This window comes from Oxyura jamaicensis, chromosome 1 (genome assembly GCF_011077185.1).
Source record: "Oxyura jamaicensis isolate SHBP4307 breed ruddy duck chromosome 1, BPBGC_Ojam_1.0, whole genome shotgun sequence".
NCBI lineage: Eukaryota > Metazoa > Chordata > Aves > Anseriformes > Anatidae > Oxyura > Oxyura jamaicensis.
In genome coordinates this window covers 45,685,874-45,707,156 of record NC_048893.1, presented here as the reverse complement: position 1 = coordinate 45,707,156, position 21,283 = coordinate 45,685,874, and the positions used below count along the sequence as shown (strand labels likewise).

The 21,283-nt window shown below is 35.7% G+C and overlaps 1 protein-coding gene and 1 non-coding gene across 3 annotated transcripts in view; one reads left to right on the top strand and one right to left on the bottom strand.

The window, feature by feature from the left end:
- Window positions 1-16,792, top strand: part of CFAP54 (cilia and flagella associated protein 54) — a 111,827-nt gene extending 95,035 nt beyond the window's left edge. For both annotated transcript variants that reach the window (XM_035315008.1, XM_035315007.1), the window contains 10 exons: window positions 116-221; window positions 1,005-1,064; window positions 1,598-1,730; window positions 4,591-4,791; window positions 6,110-6,303; window positions 9,845-10,030; window positions 11,430-11,536; window positions 12,231-12,420; window positions 13,766-13,840; window positions 16,344-16,792. In XM_035315008.1, coding sequence (XP_035170899.1) covers window positions 116-221; window positions 1,005-1,064; window positions 1,598-1,730; window positions 4,591-4,791; window positions 6,110-6,303; window positions 9,845-10,030; window positions 11,430-11,536; window positions 12,231-12,420; window positions 13,766-13,840; window positions 16,344-16,463 — 1,372 coding nt within the window. In that variant the 3' untranslated portion in view covers window positions 16,464-16,792. The remainder of the gene's footprint in view (window positions 1-115; window positions 222-1,004; window positions 1,065-1,597; window positions 1,731-4,590; window positions 4,792-6,109; window positions 6,304-9,844; window positions 10,031-11,429; window positions 11,537-12,230; window positions 12,421-13,765; window positions 13,841-16,343) is intronic.
- On the bottom strand, window positions 9,324-9,397 carry TRNAN-GUU. Its single transcript has one exon. It is a non-coding gene; the product is annotated as a tRNA-Asn (tRNA).
- Window positions 16,793-21,283: the final 4,491 nt, after the last annotated feature.

Below are 21,283 nucleotides of genomic sequence, written 5' to 3'. Positions count from 1 at the left end.
ATGAATGATTTATTTGGTGGGGCTGTCTGGCTAGTCTTATGTAAGAGTCAGACTGTATCATCATAATGCTTACTTTGGTATTAACACTGATTGGTCTGTGTTTTGTTTCTCGCAGGTTAATAAGAAGATCATACCTTGAAATAGCACTATTGTATATGCATTTTGTCGCACACAGTGAGAATGTGTCACAGACTGATAAGATAGTGCCTTCCAAATCAAGGGTATGTTTTCTATCTTTTGGGCAGCTGCCTCTTCAAAGCAGGAAATGTGTTTCTGTTAGAACACTGTTCATCTTGCCAAGCTATTACTTACTGTGACCTATAAATCATACTGGTATTGAAAATCCTACTAGAAAAATCACACAAAGAAATCACATAGTACAGCAGTAGAATTATATTTCGTTTGATGTGATTCTTCATGTTTATTGTGTGGAATGATAACATTTAAAATATTTTTCTATTATAAAATAGGAAGAAACAGAACCAAATGTTTTCATTAATTTGTTCTTTGCAAAGAAAACATAACATTCTAACATGATATTTATGTAGTAATATTTATACTTTACCATATTTCAATTTTTCAGTACAGTTATGAGCTAGGCATGAGAAACATAAAAGGCTTCAACCACATTAAAGTGGCTACAAACTGTTTTCTGAGTGTAAAGTCTAACATTAGAGGAAAGAGTAATTGAGATTCTAGAAAATGGAAAATTACACCTGAACTCTACGGAATAGTGAGGGTCACATAAGCTGCACTGAGAAAATTTTAGAGGAGCAGACAATTAGTATGCTATGGGTATTCTGGGTAAAGCTTTTACCAATTAAATTATGGATTTATAAAACCAATGTTGTATTTTACTTTTAAATTAAGCAATAATTATCTAAGTCTGAGGATTTTTTGCTATCATCAAAGTATATTTTACCATAATACATTTAGAATCCTAATTATGAGTGGGTGTATAATTTTAGACCTCTTCTAGAGAACTCTCTTCTTTTCCTGAGTAGGCTCTGAAATCAGAAGGCTACAAGGTACAAGCCTGGATTGCAGTAAGAGCAGCTAGACAGGTTGGTGCAATATTCTGAAGAGGTATTTTTTTTTGCCTTTGGTTTTATCTCATGCAATTTACCCAACAAAACAAAAGAAGACAACGCAAAACAAGCCAAGAATTAAGGTTCCCTGAAATTTCTGGCATGGGCCTTAATTTGAGGAAATTATAGTGGACGCTGTCTTAGTGGTGCATTTAATCTCTTATGGACAGATCTGACTCTGTTTGCCTCTACTTTGGTTCAGTGCAAATATAACAGCACGCTGCCTGATATGTGCATATGTATTTGACATGTGGGCAGACATCAGTGGCATCCAGGTGAGGATATCTGATTTGAAATCACTTGTGTAGTAATTAAGCTGTCAGCAGTAATGATTTATTTAAATATGGTATGTACCATATGTCAGAGAGGAGTAGAATATTTTCCTGACTTTTAAAAATATAGTATATTGAGTAATTAATTTTTCATTATTAGCTTGCTAGTCTCAGATTTTAAAATCTATGCAAATATTGCAGTGAACAAGTCCTGAATAAAATAAATATTATTTTTAGGTTAGTGAAGCAGTGGTTGCTTCTCAGCTATTAATTGGAATGAAGAGTGTTAAAGAGAAGGATGAAGTACAGCAGAAAATTCCAGAATTTGCTTCCATGGATCTTCTTGCTTCATACAGAGACTTCTTGTCTGGTATTCCTTTATACTTAGTGATATTAGAATATTAAATAAAAATGAACTATATATGCCATATAATCTAGTAATACATTTGGTATCTAATTTTCATTTATGGAAAACTATAGGTCACATTTGGAAAGTAAAAGCCAAACCTTCTTGTCTTGCATGGCAGAACAAAATGTGAGCAGTTCAGGTAACCTGGCAAATGGGTCTATAATCAGCCTGTGTATGTGCTTAATAGGTTAAGAAAAATTGCGGAGTTTGCATACTGTGGTTTAGAGAGAGTGATGGGAATAGTGCACATACTGCCATCTTTGAGAGAAACAGATGTGCCTTTGTCACAAGGCTTCCCCAGACTTCCAGAGTAACTCTTGGCCCCCAGATAAGGCATCCCTGCTTTTTTGTCAAACACTCATTTAGAACACAATTTTTCCTTAGTTATACCAGCTCTTCTTTGGAGATTTTCACTTTTTCTTCTGATTTCACAATCAACTGTTGATGTTGAATAGCTCCCCACCAATAAAACCACCACCTGCACACAAAAAAATAAACAACCAATCTCCCCCCCCCAAACAAACAAACAAACCAAAACCAAACCAAAAATGAAGTAACCAAACAAAAAAATCTCTTGCAAAGTTTTTGCCTAGGTACCATATTCTAAAAGTCAATGTCAGTATAATAAAAAATTTCACTGTCTTTCCAGTCCAATGTATTGTCTTTTAGAGATGCTTGTCCTAGCTTTTCAGTAGAGCTTTGCCTCACTTAATTCCAACTTCTGCATTTATTTTACAACTACTGGAGCTGATTAAACTAAAGTTTTTAATAAAAACTAAATTCAGTGAAATTAGGAATTGTGGAATAATGGTTTCAAAATGTTATATAAGCACTAAGGCAAAATGTCTGTGTTTATTTTTAAACTGGGAAACATTTAGTGATAGAAGTTTGTTTCCATGGCTTAATTTCAGTCATCTCAAGTGACTGGCAAAGACTGAATTACTCAACAGTTGCTGGCAAAGCTGAGCAATGTCTGCTTACTGTACAGTGTTTAAGCACGTGTTTTGATTGGTATATGAAAAGAAGTGTTGTATGCTAAGACCTTCCATCAATCTGATTGTCTTGTACTAGCACCATTTGCTTATAATTACAGATCTTTTTTTTTTTTTTTTTTTTTTTTTCCTTTTATCAAATGCAGCAGGTGTTTCTCCTGATAGTTCTGTTAGGCAGCACAAAAAATAAAAAAAAATAGAAAATGTAGAAAAGCAATAGTAGGCCAAAATATATAAAGGTAAATTGAAATGGAAATAATCAGCACAGCATGCTAAATATTTTCTTTAAAGCCATCAGTGAAACACATTGTTTAAGTTTCATTTATAAACAATTTGGACATTTTTAACTAAATTCTCTTTTTACAATTGTTTGTGATATATCGTGAATAATGGAGGCATTCAGCTTTTGTAGAAGTATGCTGGAAGATTACTATTAGGAATTACTACAATATAATATTTAATTTATTTGGAATGAGATATAAACCAGAAGAATTGTGAAGGCTTTTGAGAGAGCAATGTACTAAAACAGTGAAAACATGTATAGAACATAATTTGTGATATAGTGATAATTGTACTGTGTTTTTTTTCCCCACTCTTTTTGCATAAGTAGCATTTTTGGGCAACACAAAAAAAAAACATATTTTTTTTTCATTCAGAATCAAGGAGACATTTTATTGATAATACACTTAATATCTAAAAGGGACTGGACTGAAGCTGATAATAAACATTCTGAGTTCAGGTCAGCATAACTAAGTTCAACTGCAGTAGCTAGGATTGATGACATCTGCAAGGATACCTATTACTCACTCAGTGCTGATTATATATTCACTACTCTAGTTCACTTGCTGTTACAAGTATAATATAAGATGTTCCTTTGGAGTGGAGTTATCTTTGCTTGGATTCCTAGTTATACACTAGTGAGCTTTCCTTAACTCCTTCAAGACCTTTATCATCTGCATAACAACAGAAAATCTTCCCACTTATGCTGATCATTTTGATTTGTTCCTCAGTGAGTAAGAATGATAGCTACTAAACTTTACTGCCAGTTAGGGTTTCTAATGTGTTTGGAGGGGAAAGGAGGGAAAAGATAAACTAAAATATCATTCCCGTTAGGAACCTTATCTTGGTTCAGGCTTGAAACAAGGAATCAGGAATCAGGTCTTTGCAAACTTTATGCTGGCAAAACTTTCACAGATTTTTGTTTAGGTTTCTGTCTGAAGCACACCTGCAGATTCAGGCTCCAGTTGTACAGGGAAGCACAGAGACCTTCCACAGATAGTGGAATTAATTTGGCCTTTCATGACTCCACTAAAAGCTAGAAGTAAAATTGTATTTTGCTGTGGATTTTGAGGATTCAGGGCAAGTGTTAGATAGCAGAGACTAGATATAGAGCTCAAATTAAGTTTTGTAAAAGTTTTGTAAATAGAATTAAACACAGTGTATAGGTATATTGCAAATGAGTCAGAAAGTGGTGATGCAAATGGATGATTGTGTCCCACACACATTGAGGACAAAGCACTAAGACTCATTTCTGCATTTGCTTAGCTTTTATGTGGAGAGAGAGAGAGAAGAAACCCTTTCTCTCTACCCCTCTTACCTTCTTACAAGGACCACTCAGATTCTTGGCCGTGATCTGGGAAATATTTTCTTCACAGTGTTCAGCTAGTACTGAAGAAGAATATGACGAATTTTGCTCTTATGAAAAACATAACCAGGTTTGCAGGTTACATTTTACTTAGAGATAGTCAGTTCCAATACAGCTTAGAAACAGCTTTTGAATCGCAACCATTGACTTAATGTCTATATTTGTATTGTTACTGGATTTGCAGATGGATACAATGTTGTCTCTGAAAGTCCCACAGCATCTTTGACTGAAAACAAACAAATCATACAAAATGAGCAGAACCAAAATGAAAGAATGGAATGTCTTGCCACCAAGGCCAGCCAGAAGAACGAGATGATAACATGGGTTCACTTAATTCACTATCACAGTTATTTACAAAGACTTTATAACACAAACCTTCTATTTGGTATGATTTTTTTATTCCTTCTAGAAAACTGCTGTAGGTGACATACTGTTCTTGCAGGCCAAAAGTGTCAGTTTTAAGTCCATAATCTGAGATCTCCTCATTTTCAGCTCCTTTAAATTATGTAAAGGTGAGAAATCTTTACTGAAGTAATAATATGTCAGTTTACATGTCTTGTAAGTAAAGATATTACCTTTTTTTTTTTTTTTTTTTTTTTTTTTTTTTTTTTTATAGGCCTTAATAATACCAAGATAATGCATCCCAGAAAACAGAATTTCTATTACTATTTCTGGAGCACTTTTTAAATTCATAAACTATATATTTTTTAAATTCTATGTACATCAGACTTCAGTGCCATCTGAAACAAATCTGTTCGGATTGGGGGCCTGTTTTTGAAAATTCTATGATTATATGAAAATAGGAGTTGACTGTAGTTTAAATGGGAAGGCTGAGCATTATTGAGCATTTAGATTAAATGCTCAGATGTTACATATATACGTGGTTTATTTCACTGCAAACGTAGATAGAACCTTTTAAACAGAGTAGGAATCTATTAATTTCCGGGCATCTGCATATGATGCTGGATAGACAAGTGACACTGATAGTTAAGAATCAAACTAGATTATAGACTTTCTCTAGAGAGAAACTAAGCAACTCTGAAAATAATAATTTCAGAGGAGGTTGGTATTTTATCCTCGTGATGTCATACAAAAGGAAAATATTCTACCTCACTGCAGAATCATAAGGACAGTAAAGTATTTATGTGTAGGTGTCAAAATTTGCATATACCACTGCAGTTACTGTTGATGGAGCATAAGGAGTGACTCTGATCATCAGCCACTAGCTGTCTAAACTAGGGTGAGCAAAGTTGCACTTACAGCTTCTTTTGACCGTATTGACTTTTACCTTTACTTTGACTTTTACCTTGACTATATACCGTTACTCTAGCTGGTGCTTAGAAGTCTAGTGAACATACTGATGCTTACACACCTAAATTTAAGTCCCTAAACCTCAAATCTGCACCTCTCACTTTACACTACTAGACGGAACCTTGTTCAGTATCAGGTTTCCAGTGAAAAACTGCAGTCCAAAAAACATACCCTATTAACATTCAAGGACAATCAGTATAATTGTTGGAAATGCATTTATTTCCTACAGAATTGATTTAGATATTCTACTATATTTTTAAATGTATGAATATCAAGTAGCAGTATAAAACTTTACTTTTAAATAAATAATAATATCAATAATTAAAACAATAAATAATAATTAATTAATAATTAATAAAATTAATCTCTTTCCAAACCTGCCCCTAAATCAGGACCTGAATTATGTTCTGGAAGAGATGGACGCCTTAAATCTGTTTTTGACTCATGGATTGTTCTACGCATTGCAAAAATGCATTCCTTCCTTAAAACACATTTGTTCGAATATTCCGTGTGTTGTCCTGAGAACTTCCCAGAAGAGCTATATGATGTAGAACTACCACATGGTAATCTAGCAGATTCTTCAAAGGTACGTATTGTTCATATGGATTTTTCAAGTATATATACATATATTAGAATTGCATTTTGTAAATGTTCACATTCTTGCTAATTCCAGTGGTGATATTTCTGGGAGCACTATTGAAGAAAGAAATTAATTATCCAGAGGATCACTGCAAAACCAAAATCCTATGCAAGCAGTGAAGGACTTCATTAACAAATGCAAACATCTTTGTGTTATTCGTTCCTGCAGAAATGATCGCTATCCTGTGCCCACTCTATTTAGGCCTTAGGAAGTTAAGCAAAATGATATTTAAGAAAAGTTCATTATTAGTTTAGAAGGTGGATGTGTTATTAGGTAAGGCTGAAGCTTTTAATCTTTGAGAGCTCCATGTTTCACACCAAAAATGTCCTAAGGTTTGATCTGCAATTTGTTGGTACAAGCAATAACAATATTGTTAATTTGGTCGGTAGTAAAAGACTGATTTTCACATAAATGTATAATTTATATTTTCTCAAAATCTGTTGAAGCCCTATGTTTGAAATTCAGTTAATGTCTGAAGATTGCCAAAATTTTTCACTGACTATCAGCTGGCTAGAAAATTAGTATTTTCTCTGGCTTGCAAACAGACTATTTGAGCTTTCAAATATAAGCAGTTCAGACTATACTACTCAGAGAAATCTCATATTGGAATTCTGAAGTCTATGCTGACCATGGCATATGTGTTGAATATTGTATGGCAAAAGTCTTTGAAGATTCAATGTAAAAATGATTTTCTTCCAAGTTTCCCCATCACACTTCTCACATTAATAATTATCCTAATACTAAAAAATTAAAATGATGGGTTACTCTCTATGGTTTATTTTTTACTTACTGTGTTCGGGGTTAGATGGAGACAGGGGAGCCTTGAAGAGCGAGGGCTTTTTATCTTATCAAAATGAATTAAAATACTTTTGTGAAAGTAGCTCTTCTAGAGTTGGTGAACTTTCTGCAGTGTTGGACAGCATATCATTACTCATTTCCCAACAAAGAGCTGACTGTGCCACTGAATAAATTGTAAATATATGGTATGTGACATTTATAACAGCCATCGTATATCAAAAATTATTTTACTCTGTCTGCTCTTCTTTTGACATAATTAGTATTACACTGTCCTAGAATAATAAGCTTCAGAGCTCACTGTCATTTTCGTGACAGGTGCAAGCTCATAATCATGTGTTAGCTTCACTGTTGTAGACAGCTAACAAGCATAAAGCTCTTACTTTTTTAAATTTGAAGCTTCATTGATTTTTGTTACAACATTTTTAGAAGCTTTAACTATTCAGAAGGCTGTATAAGTTATTTTTTTAAATGTTACTGTAATTTGATACTGTTTTTTAACAACAAAAATAGATATTTTTGAAAGATTTTTATGTACAAGATTGTTTCACTTATATATGTCTTTCTGCTTTTGACTTATGATTTCTTTTCAGCTCTACAGAACAAAGAATCCAAGTTATATTAAGAAGGTTAAAATTAAAATTGTGTGGCCTGTTGCATTTTTCATGCTTTTTTTTATTTTTTTTTTCTTTTTATTCTGCTGCATGATAGTACGTAGGGCTGGAAACACTTAAAATAAGACGGTTTGTTGTTCTCAGGCTTTCACCAAAGTTGAATAGATTCAATTCAGCAGCCCTCCAGTTTGACAAGAGCAGTTGTAGTATCTACCCTCAAAAAGATTCAATATGATGTAAATAACAAAAAAAGCAGCTCAGTGAAAAAGAAAATATACTGCACGTTTTAGAAAGAAATGCATATCATAAAATAGGCTTTTGAGAGCTTTAACTGAGGGGCTTGGCATAAATTAGGTCATTCCCATCTCCATATGTGCATTTTCTTATAATTTTGTTCACTTTCCATTTTAGCAGGATAGTGGGTGATTCATTGCCAAAAGTAAAGTCTAAGATCTTGAATGTAGAATATTCTTGTACTAGGTGGCTTAGCCATGCACACCTCATGGCATGCTAAGAGGTATGGACACTTTTATCACTTCATATTCAGAGTTTATGTGTCATGGACCATCCCATTTGTTGTACCATGCCATACTGAAGGTAAATCCATGTGCTAAAATGCATAACTATAGCATGCATGACTCCATGTTTATCTTCACTTCTGTATTTTGATGTGGGTTGGGAGCTGGCTTTAGGAAGTGAGATTGGATCAGTGTGAAAATTCTGTCTATTGTTCACTTGGATTTATTGCCTTTTGAGCTGCATTGTCTAAAAATTAAGTGGGTAAAATTCTCCAGGCTTTTTCAGCAATGAACATTCAATATTAAAACAGAACTAACTCTCCAGGCAGTTATTTCCAGTGTCCATAGTTTGGAATCAATGATGGAGGCACTATAGCTCTAAACAGCATCCATATTCTACCAAAATGTCACTGTTTAGCCTCCTCCATTCTTTACAAACTGCAAAACACTTTAAAAACTAGAAATGGTGTGGCACTGTTTAGCCTTTAAATCATGTCTTTTACAATTTTTAAAGGCTTTTATTCATGAATGAATGTTGGTTGACAGCACTGCTCCAGTTGCTTCCCTGGTAAATGATAACCAAACAGTAACTATTTGATAAATAGTCTGCTAATGTTCCATATATATTTTAGTAGATATGAGATGTGACAAATCCTCACAAATTAAATGACTGGATTTTCAGTAGATATCACTGTATGTTTGTTGTACAGCTAATCACAGAATCATTAAGGTTGGAAAAGACCCCCAAGACCATCAGGTCCAACTATCCCCCTACCACCAATGTCACCCACTTAACCATGTCCCTAAGCACCACGTCCAACCTTTTCTAAAACACCCCCAGGGATGGTGACTCCACCACCACCCTGGGCAACCCATTCCAATGCCTAACCACTCTTTTTGAGAAGAAATTCCTTCTAATTTACAACCTGAACCTCCCCTGGCACAACTTGAGGCCATTCCCTCTTGTCCTATTGCTAGTTATCTGCAAGAAGAGGCCAGTCCCCAGCTCCCCACAACTTCCTTTCAAAATGTGACTCCCCGTCCCTGGGTGGGCTTGAACCACCAACCTTTCAGTTAACAGCCGAATGCGCTCACCAATTGCGCCACAGAGACACGCTGAAAATGAAAAAATGAGTATTTAAACATAAGTAAAACATTACTCTGGCATTCAGATTTCTCTTAGTTATCAGCACGTATAGCAGCCAAATGACTTTTTCATCAATAATTTTTGTATGGTCAGCATGACAAATAATATCTTCTAGCAAAAAGGATAATACCATGAGGATTACAAGTCAAATATAATAATCACTGTTATTGCAGATGTCTCTAAGTCAGCCCAGAGATTCTTTGTATTACCTTTAGAAATATCTCTTTATTTGAATTTTGAAAAGCCTTGACTTGGTAAGATGGACACCTTTAAATAATTACCCATTTATCTAAATAAGCATATATTTATGCAGAACTGAAAGTTACACTGATATTAATAGACATTAGGCTATTATAAACATATACAAGTTACACTAGTAAAATACAATTTAATTTTTTGTGTGTGTGTTTCAGATGTCTCTTGAAACTTCTGGAATTTTACCAAAGATGCCAAGTGTGAGAATAGCTTCTCCGGTTTCTGTCACCACAGAAGCAGGCCATCAGACAGAGAGTAGGGCAGCAAATGCTTCAAATAAGGAAATTAACATTCAGTGGTACAATCCTTCTCTAGCAAAGCCATCAAACAATACAGAGACTAAGGTATAGCTACACCAAAGCAGTTCATTAAGTATTGGAACAAATTAAGTCTCATTTCTAATGAATATTTGAATCATGACAAATTACAAATCATGACAGAACAACTTTTTAACTGAATTATAACCAATTGGCAAGCTGGACAGCCTGGAGCTATGCATTTATTACAACAAAAAACTGCTACACGGGACAAACATAATGCCCTGACAGTCATTTGGTAGCAGGTTAAAGAAAGACTTTGGAGATCATGTAGGGCCTCCAGGCCATAATGTTTTCTTGTCTTTTGCAAGACTTTGAAGTCTTTAAGACCTCTACTCTTAAATTTGGTTGAGGGTTGCAGATATTCAAACAGCATCATTTGGTGGAAGGCTGTCAGAAACGAGAGGTACTCATATACAAAGAAAATGCGATTTCTTGAACCTTATTTCCCTAAGAAATCAGATTAAAAATGAAAGGTGAGATGGACTGGAGGGTTGTGTGGAACCGAGCGACTGGAAGATGGAAGCTGTGTCTTTTACACAAGGGAACTGAATGTAGATACAATTTCTGATACTGCAATAGAAACCCATGGTCTTAAAACATTTTGGCTTAGCACATCAAAGTTTCTGCTAGATCCTTCTTACCTCTATTAGCAAGCTAATAGAAGCAACATGAAGTTAGTGCAAAGAATGCACTTCTCAATATAGTTTTAAAAGTTGCTTTAAGGCCTTACAGACCAGTAGAGATCTGGAGACAACTCTTGAAACAACTGACATATGCATGCCATATTCTTGGCATTTTCCATATAGTCAAAATAATCAGCTACTACTGGGAAGCATATTTTCAGTCATACAAGAAAATTAATTCAGTGAAAGATGAGAATATTCTAGTTCATCGTCCTGTGCTCTTATATTGATCCACTCTGTTAAAATGGTGAGTTATGTGCAGTTCGTGGATTTAAATACAGCATGATGACAGCCATGCACAAGGTCATACTGGAAATGTAAATAATTGCCATTTGGAAATTCAGTAAAAGGTCTCTGTTCAGCCTACTTGAAGTAGGAACTTTCAACATGAACCTCAGTGGGATTGATTGACTGGGATCAGAGCTAGTTTGGGATTTTGATGGTGACTCGATAGGGTACAACTCATTTTCAAACCCATATAAATGATATCACTGAAATAATTCATATACTTTGAAAGAAAATAACAAATAATTGTTTTAACAGACATAAAAACTGAGTATAGTACAAATTCATAAGAGCCCACCTCTACTTTTTTTTTCTTTTTTTTTTCTGAAAGTCAATTATTTTACTCTTTACCAGTACACTGAATTTGATAGCAATTATAGTCCAGTATCACTGAAGTACCATAGGCCTTCTGTACCCTTTCACATTATAGCTTACCTATTCCATCTCTTTTACAGGTTTTGCTGCTTTATGCTTATAATAGAAAGCCTATCAGAATTAGCAACATCAAGATTTTCAGTTCAATGTCTGTGTTTTCAGGTCACTTATGGGTTCCATTGGCTAGGCAAGTAAACACTGACTTTGTCCTGTTATTTCATGCCATATGAAAGTCTTTAAATGCATTCTTTTTAGCTTTTCAGACACTTTTCGCTATAAAATCTGTAAGACATTGCACACAGCATTAAGCCCACCCAAAATTATGTCTTTTCAGTGCACCAGTCTTTTAGTTTTGTATCTTAAAGAAATGAATAACATATGCTAATTACATTAGTCTGGCATAGCAACACAAGAAAATGCTAGCACTCTTAGTTATTCCCATTCTCTCACTGGATTAGGTACTCCTTCCTTCCCATACAACTCTGAGCCTTTAAGAATTTTTCTCCATTGTAGCCCCTGACTCAGCTCTTCTTTTTACATCCAACAGCATTTTTCATGACCTCTTCCTTGTCATTCATCTAGACCAACATTTTTTGAATGGCTGAGCAGGTGGAGGGGAAGGACTAAAGGTCAAGAATAACTGCAGCCTCTGCCACCCAGCTTGTCAGCCCACCTTGTGCTGGTTGGATGTTTTTTTTTTTTTTTTTTAGAGAGGCTTACTTAAAATGTTGCTTCTTATCATTTAATGCAAAAAGCTTAAACATTCCATATTTCCACTTTTTAATGGATTTTTTTTGGGGGGGGGTAAAATTATGAGATCAATCTTGAAATGAAAGAAAATCTAGAACCTAATCAATATGTAATAAAATCTTATCTTTCAGAGTTATTTCTTTAAGGGAGAAATTATCTAATCTGAAACATCAAGTTGAAATGTTGATGCAAAGTTCAGAAAGCTTATCTTCAGCTTCAGAACCTACAAGTTTTCTTGAACAAAATGAAACCCTGAAAATAATTCCTTCAGAGAAAGCTGAAATTAATATTGCAAAAGTGCATCTTGATGAAAAAACAGAAGTAAGTCAGAACAATTTTGCTCTTAAATATGTCTGACAGTTTTATTTAAGATGCCTATTTTGGGGAAATAAATGACAGGTAACTTGGAAGGCGGACATAGAAGATTAAACTTCCCTCACCCCTTTCAAGCAATGTTGAGATATTTTCACTTTTCATTTAATATTTAACTTTTCCTTCTCCTTATGTATTGCTTGATGCTTTACAAAAAATACCAGGCATGTTCAACCTCCCCCTTGAAAATAAAGGCCACATCTTCAGGTACCTAAATCTGAAATTTGATGCCCGATTTATAGCAATCTACATCTGAAAATGCTTGGCACGGTGTTAAATTAGCAGAGAGATCAACCCAAAGGTGCTTTTTAAAAATTAGTTACACATCTTCAATGCAAAATGGGCAGTGATGGTTTCTGAAATAAGAACCTTCTAATAACACTATTGAGAGCTGAGTAAAACTGGCAGTGAATTTATTTTCATTTTCTCTATGCCACCTTCGTCTTTTTTTTTTTTATTTTTTTGTTATTAGCAAGGCTGAATATGGTCCACAACCAAATAACTCCCCTGATACGTACACAAAAGAGGTAATTTCAGAATTTTCCATGTGGTTTCTTTGAGATAATGTCAATGGAATAGAATGTTGCCACAGCATAACCGCTACTTGATAAATGCCAAGGCAAAATAGACGTTTATTTTCAAAGTGGGAGACATTTATCATGTGACAGGATTCTCTTTATATCTATTATATGAAATGATTAATGATGTAGAGGCTGTCATTTGGTCTGATGGATGCTGTGAAACAGTGACAATTGTGCACTGTGCCATTATTACAAAGCTGTATTTTGACCAGCTTGGAGAACAAATGATGTTTTGGCCAATCACAGCATATAGTGTTTTCAGGAGGCTAGACAGAGCTGTCCTTTACTGGGTGTTTCTGATTACCTGAAGGTTTTTGCTCAAACTTTCATTACGGTATGTCAGTAATTGGAAAACCAATGTTTAGAATAGTAACAAGATTAACATGCCATGCATTAGATATGTATAAATACCATCTTGTCAGAGTGTTTGTTTATAACATCTTCAGTAAACATGTAGCAAAAGTATGCTCATTGGATTTAATACCTGAGCCAGGGGCAATTTTTCCTCAGTAAAAACTGCAAGGTTTGGGCACTTGCATTGTACAGCAAAAGCAACTATTTTTGTTGCAGAAAAAATGTATTTTCCTCTGAATTTAACTAGAATAAGTTAAAACCTGGTGGTTCTGAACAATTTTGTAAAGCCAAACCATCTGTTAGCTTATCAGGCGAGACTGATAGTACAGCATTGGTTTTCTCTTGTTTTATATCATTAGGAAATGGCTAAAAGGTGTTTATCTGAAGTCAAAGCTCTGCTCTCTGTTCCAGACCTGTCCTCGCCATTGACTGAGGTATGCTATTCTCATCAATAGTAAAAATGTGTTTTCTAAAATAAAACAATTGTTCTGTTAGGCTGAAACATGGATTTTACTACTAAGTATCTTGTACCTTTCAATTTTTTTCTCATACTTTTTTTTTTTTTTTAATACAAATGTTCATGATTACCAGCTGTGGATATCTTCATTGTTAGAATCACCTTTTTATACAAATAAATATGTATTAAAAATAAATCTCACTCACAATGGATTTATCTGCTTTATCCACCATTCTCTGGTCATTGTTTAGATGCAATTTATTGTTCCATTGTATTTCCATGATGCAGTTGCCAAATGCAATTTTCTTCCATGCCCTTTACTTTTGCAGTTATTCAGGTTTTCCTTCTATTTTCTTTAGCTTTCTCTGCCTCAGAGATAGTATGCCATTTTTTCGTCCACACTGTTGTATTCCTATTGGTATTTATTTGTAGTCAGCATCCCAGAGGAGACTATGGGAATTGGCCCATAGCAGGCAGCAATATTGCTCAGTGTTCTCAGGCATCCTAGGAGGATCAGGAGCAGAGCTGCCAGGGCTTAAGGAACTCCAATGAAGATTTTTGAATCCATAACATATGACTCCCCCAAACCTATCTTGCCTATAATTGTTCACAATAAAATTATAATGGCCAAAGCATCCACTGTACTCTTTTCTAGTCAGGTAGGTCTTTAACAAAAGAGAATCCATAGTTTTATCTGGTAACAGTTTGGCTAATGGCCTGTTACTGAAGAGAGAACCTGTAATGCTGTCCTATGCACCCTGCAGGCTGTTACCTACAAATTTTCTGTTTCCCTTTTATATACAGTGCACCATTCTTGCCACTCCTTTTATTCATCCTGAAGGTCTCTCCCAAGTGACTCCCAGACCTTCCTATCACCCAGTCCAGCTCTGTCAATGCATACATACGTATTTATTCTGCAAAGCTATACAGAACTATACTTTCCATGCTCCCAAATGTCTTCCATGGTAGAGTTGTGACAAATACAGGAGGCCGAGCCTCCTTAGAATCCCATGGGCCTCCTGGACCTGTTTTAAATTCTCCTGAATCCCCCTTCACTTGGTCTGCTTCTTTTTGTGGGTCTACAATGAAAGTGAGAGAGCAAGATGTGACAGTGTCTTTGCAGTAAGAATATGATGTCATCTGCTCTGTTTTATTCTGCCATACTGCCACAGAAAAGTAAAATGTTTCAACAGGTGAACCAATGGGCTTTTCACCACAAAGTTTCAGGCAGAGGCTTCAAACTACAACCTACTAGATATGGCAGAGTTGGCTGAGTGAGTGAAGCCTAATCATTCAAGATGATGAGAATCTTCATTCTTCTCAAAAGCCAGCTTAGCATTTCATTGTTTACAGAGTATTTCTACTTAGTATTTCCAAACTTTCAAATAAGTTGCATGTGTGCATTACCCAGTCTTCTCTGTGAGAGCTAGAAACCTCAGCATAGTATTATGTATTATGGAGAACAGTACATTCCCTTTGTTTTCAAACACACAGGAAAAGGCGGCAAATACATTGCCGATATGTAGTTTCACATCATTTTTTCCCCATCATACACTTTTTGTTGCTGGTCTTCTTGTGAATTAATTGGGCAAAGTCAGTTCTAATTTGTGGTATTTGTTTTCTCATTCTCTCAGCTGTCACGCTTTAACTCCTGTCATATTTCCAGTTTCTCTTCTTTGATTCTCTTTTTTTCTGTTCATGTGTCTTCTGGCACTTTTGCTTCAGCATGGAGTTATATTTCTAAGGCGAAAATGTGCCTTTTCATTGAATTATTCATCTATAATTATTTGACTGTTCATGTTTTAAGAATAAAAACTGATTCACCAGTTTATTTTTAAAGCTATTTAATGAACAGCTCTGTTCTTGAGAGAGATAATAAAGTGTTATGCTTGGGAGTTCCAATTTTAAATGTTAAAAGCAAATTTCTCAATAAAATAATTGCATTAAAAATTAACCTCCCTAGATAGCCTCTTTCAGTGCTTCTCTTCCTACAGTTGGTTTTTCTTAATACCTAAAGCATATTAGTTGCAAAATCAGCTAAACAGCTCTTCTCCATGTCCAATGGACACACAAAACAATTTATCGCACTATTTAGCCCACTATTTCACCTTCCACAACTAGCTCAAGTCTTTCAAGTTCTCATCTTAGGAAAAACTTTCCAAATTACTAATCATTCTTGCTGCTCTTTTCTGATATCTTCATTTTATCTGCAGATGATTAGGAGGAACTTTGTGAACGAGACTGTTCACAGAAATCTCTTCCCCTTAATCTCATTCTTCTAGTTTCAAGGAATAGATGTCATTAACCACAAATTTATATTGAGGCAATTAGCACTTCTAATTTACACTTCGGTTGTAGGTCAGCAATCTGGCTTCAGTATGAGATATTAGAATATTGTATATATGTAGTTTTTGGTACTTATAACCTTAGTAAAGTGTTATTTATTTATTTATTTATTTATTTATTTCCTTACTTGTCAGATCCCATTTGATGTTACTTTGCAATCAATATCAACGTTGGAAGATATGTTTGATCCTGCCAATGGATGTACAATAACTGAAGAAAGCCTTTTCCATTGGATCATTTCTCTTTTTCACTAAATTCCATTTTTGCAGTAACTTAATCACTTGCTGAGTATAATAGATTTAGACTTCAGTTCTGCTGTTAGTGAAAAAAACTCATTAATCACACCACAATTTGGCTTCTAATGTGTTTTATCATTTTCATTTTTAGGTAATTTTCAATTATTTTACAATTAAAATACGTTTTTAGGAATTAATTGTATTAAAAGTGCTTTCTTATTGAGAAGATATTATCTGTAAAATCATCACTGGATTTGTTCTTTTAAACTTCTGTTTGGAAACTAGCATTTCACACTTCTCTATCTTTTGCCAAACATGTTACAGATTTTTGAGAGTGCAAATGGTCATTCAGATGTCTCCAGAATTTCAAAGCATTGGTTTGAAAAAAGCCAGGTTAAAAAATCAGAATAATGATACTATATAGAACATTTTTTGGACATTATTCTAAAATGTTAACACAACCTCTATTTATGTTGCCAGTATTGTAAATATTATTTTAAAGTGCTGAAGAATCCCTAGTTAGTCCTATCAGCAGCTATCTGAGGAAATACGCTTGTCCCCTAAAATGAATTTGATACAAAGAAGTAGTTTAGTTGAAAAAGGCTGAACAAGAAAGTGTTCAAGATGCATGGCCTTTTGGTTCTTCTCACATCGCAAGGCAAGGCTCTTCTTCACTAGTTAGAAGAATTTGGTGATAGCCGTAATTCTTGTGTTTGCAACAAACAGCAAAAGTAAGGGATGTTTGGGCAGGTGTGCTGAGAGACTTGTCCTGCCACTATCTATGTTAACAGTGAAAAAATAGGACTAACCGTTAGGATTCCTGAGTTCCGTTTCTGCATAAAATAACCAATGGGGTTGAAAACACAGCACCTTTCACTTCAGTCGGGCTGTCTCTGTTGTAGTCCCATGATAAAATGAGAAATATGTCAAGCTGTTTGGAAATTATGGATTCTCCTTCACTTGGGCTTTACAGAGAAATGTGGTTACCTGTTCTACCAGTGAAGTTTCTTGTGGGGTGGTGGTAAAAGGTTCAGCACAATGAATATGGGATCAGTAACAAGAAAAAAAATGAGTTATGTTTTCTACTGTTTTTTCTTACAAAAGAGAGAAGAGGGGATATATTTGTGCTGTGCGCCTTTTAAAAAGTTGTGCTATTTTTTATTCAGTCCAGCCTTTTCTGTAATGCTGTAGATAGTAGAAAAATTAGAAGGACTATGATACTGCGATAAAAAGAAAGTAAAAACTGAGTAATTGATAGGGAAGGCATTTTTGTGAGACAATTTTAAAACTGAGCTACAATGGTTATTTAGCTCAGCTGCCTAACAGCCAATTTGGAGGAGATATTCTGTAGCATTAGGCTTTCAATTAAAAGAATTTATAGTTCTGGAGGTCTTCAAAAAACAGGAAAGATAAAAATTGACATTACTCATTTTTCTTTCTCAAGGAAGAAGCAGAAATTTGCAGCTCTTACAGAAAAGCTATTCAGTCTCTTGTTGTGCTGTTTAAAAAGCATAAAACCTTTCTTTTTCTTTTGGAATCACCTGGAGGATTATCACAGGACTTTTGTGCAGCTTAATGAATATTTGTAACACATTCTTAAAGCATCAAGTGAAAATGGAAGCAAAGTTCTAGTACAGGCAAGATGTTTATTCAGTGCGGCCAGTCCAGACCTTGTTAAAATTCTTATGTTAATATTGATGAAATGCTTTACATACACATTTAAAACACTTTCTAATATATTTTTGTTGGGAAAAAAATAAAAAATCCTGCCATCTCTTTTAACACTGCACAGTAAAATAACAGGGCTGAAAAGTTGACCTCACTGTATCCATAGCAGCAGAGTCTACTCTCAGAAACACAGGATTAAGCATTCTGTGCAGGTTTCAAAATGAAATATCAGAGAAAACATTTTTATTTTAGCACAAAATTAAACCCTTTAGTTAAAATCTGCTTGTAAGGAAGGAAGTTCATATTTAAACATGTCTCCAGTAATTACACAGAAGTATAAAGCTCATTGCAATGTAAAATGCTTTGGTTTTTATGTATCTCAGTAGTTTGGGTTGGTTTTTCATTACCATTGAATGCAGACTGAAGTTTTTGATATCTAAGACTAGAATAAATTTATGTCAGCATCATGCTCAATTAAATGTCTACAGAATACTGCTCTGCTTCACTGTCTCCAAAAGTATAAAGGAGGAGGGGAAAGGCACTCTGTTTTCACAGCCTGAAGTGCGAGTATGGCCCTCTGGAGGTCTACTCCGTGATTTGCCCCATGCAGCTCAGCTGAAGGGCCACCGACTGCCCTGACAACTTTGAACGGCTGGCCTATTCATGAATTCTTTTCATGTTGTAATTGAAATATTTCTCCACTCCACTTCTGTAGAAGGAATTGATAGTGTTTCCCTATCTGGTAAGTTGTGGGGCAAGGGAAGGGGAGAGGGAGAGTACTATGGGAACAAGTTGAAAGGATTCTGAAATGAATGGTATTTTATCTTCAGCGCATCCCCTGGACAATGTACAAGAAGGATCCTGCAAAGAAATAAAGAAAAGGAGCAGTTTTTTTTTTTTTTCCTATTCCTTTGGTATTTTCTGTTCTGTTCTGTGAATGAAGTAAGCAACCAGAGAACAAAAACAGCTTCTGCAGTTATTAACTGCATCATCAAGACTGTGTTGGGCCTCAGACTGAAACTGAACAGTGAGCTTAACACTGACAATTCTGATTTTTTTTAAGACTTTTTTAAAGACCATCTCATTTTTCAAATATTGTTTCAATACAGTTTTAAGTTATATTACTGTCTGTATATTCGAGGCATTCATGGCATTTAGCTCACATCTACAAATATTTAGCAACTTGGAATTATTTCTGGTTAAATTAATTTTATGGTGTGGAAATTAATCATTTCACTTAGATTTATTCAGCTGTGTGTGGCTGATTTTTAAATTCCACTACAGCTTCAACTCACTCTCATTTTTTTGTTTGGTGTAAGTATTTATCCAGTTTTCGGAAGACATCAATCTAACAAAATAATCCTAGTAATTAGCCTCACTATGCCTCAGTTTCTTTATAAGAAGATAACAGTAATCCCCTCATCAGTCTGTATTTGAAGTTTTTTGCATTGACATATGGAAAATATTTTCAGATCCTTGAATGAAAGAGGCAGTGAATTTAAGTTACTATTAAATTGAGGCACAATGTAAAAGGGATAATCATTTGTTTCCAAATTCATTTTCAGTCAAATCCAATAAGAAAGATTTTATAAAAGAATAATGATGGAACTAGACTTAATTGTTGGAATTACAGGCTAATATGCTGAACCAATTAAGCTAGCAAAGGCTTCTATTTACGTTTGCCAAAGATTCTCATTGTGTTAAGTATACTGAGTATATTATCAAATGAGAGAAATAAAAATATGAAGCATAGGTTAATCTTTAAAATAGAGGGGGTGAAAGGGTCCAGAGGCAAGTGCTGAAGTGAAATATTTACCAGTGCAATTTAATTTTCCACTTTGAAACACCAGAGATAATTAGAATTATTCTCATTTGTCTCCCATGCCAGCATGATTTAGGATTCTACTTACTGTGCAAAGAAAAAAAATAAGTACGTGTTGAAGCGAGTTACAGCAAAAATCTCACTGTCACATAATGGAAAACAGAATACGCTACATAAGAAATCATGGCAAGATGATGAATCAGGTTCTACAGTCTGACTGGGCTGTTCTCAGTACAGCTGTGCGGAAGGCGAAGCTCTAAAAGTCAGTGTACTGTCAGGGCTGGTTTAGCTCCTGGACAGACTTCCAGAACTGAAAAGGACATTTCAGCAGCCACTAAAAAATCAAAATTTCATAGACAAAACTCTCTGCTTCTTGGCAGTCGTGTTCTCCTCACAGAGGCCCAGAGGGTGTCAGCACAGGAGACTTAACTTTTCCAAACGGGAGAACTGCATGCGCCTGGCAGATCTAAAACCTGCTCTGCAGTGCTGGAGCAGAATGAGGTCTGTGCTTCATACCTGGTGCCTTGCTTCATGCTGCCTGGTGACTGGCATCTTACAGCTAGAATGTGGCTCAGGTACAGAGCTGAAAATCAAGATCACAGAATCACAGAATTGCAGGGGTTGGAAGGGACCTCAAGAGATCATCGGGTCCAACCCCCCTGCCAAAGCAGGTGCCTTAGAGCAGGTTGCCCAGATAGGCGTCCAGACGGGCCTTGAATATCTCCAGAGGAGATTCCACAACCTCCCTGGGCAGCCTGCTCCAGCGCTCCGTCACCCTCATCATGAAGAAATTCTTTTACATGTTGGTGCAGAACTTCCTGTGATCCACTTTGTGGCCACTGCCCCTTGTCCTGTCCCCACAAACCACTGAAAATAGGTTGGCCAAATCCCTCTGTCTCCCACACTTAATATATTTTTAAACATTAATAAGATCCCCTCTCAGTCTTCTCCAGGCTGAACAGACCCAGGTCTCTCAGCCTGTCCTCATAGGAAAGATGCTTCAGGCCTCGTATCATCTTTGTGGCCCTCCGCTGCACTCTTTCCAGGAGATCCCTGTCTTTTTTGTACCGGGGAGCCCAGAACTGGACACAGTACTCCAGGTGAGGCCTGACCAGGGCAGAGTAGAGCGGGAGGATCACCTCCCTTGACCTGCTGGGCATGCTCCTTTTAATGCACGCCAGGATCCCATTAGCCCTCTTGGCCACCAGGGCACACTGCTGGCTCATGGTCAACCTGTCGTCCACCAGGATCCCCAGGTCCTTCTCCGCAGAGCTCCTCTCCAGCAAGTCGTCCCCCAGCCTGTACTGATACTTCTGATTGTTCCTTCCCAGGTGCAGGACTCTACACT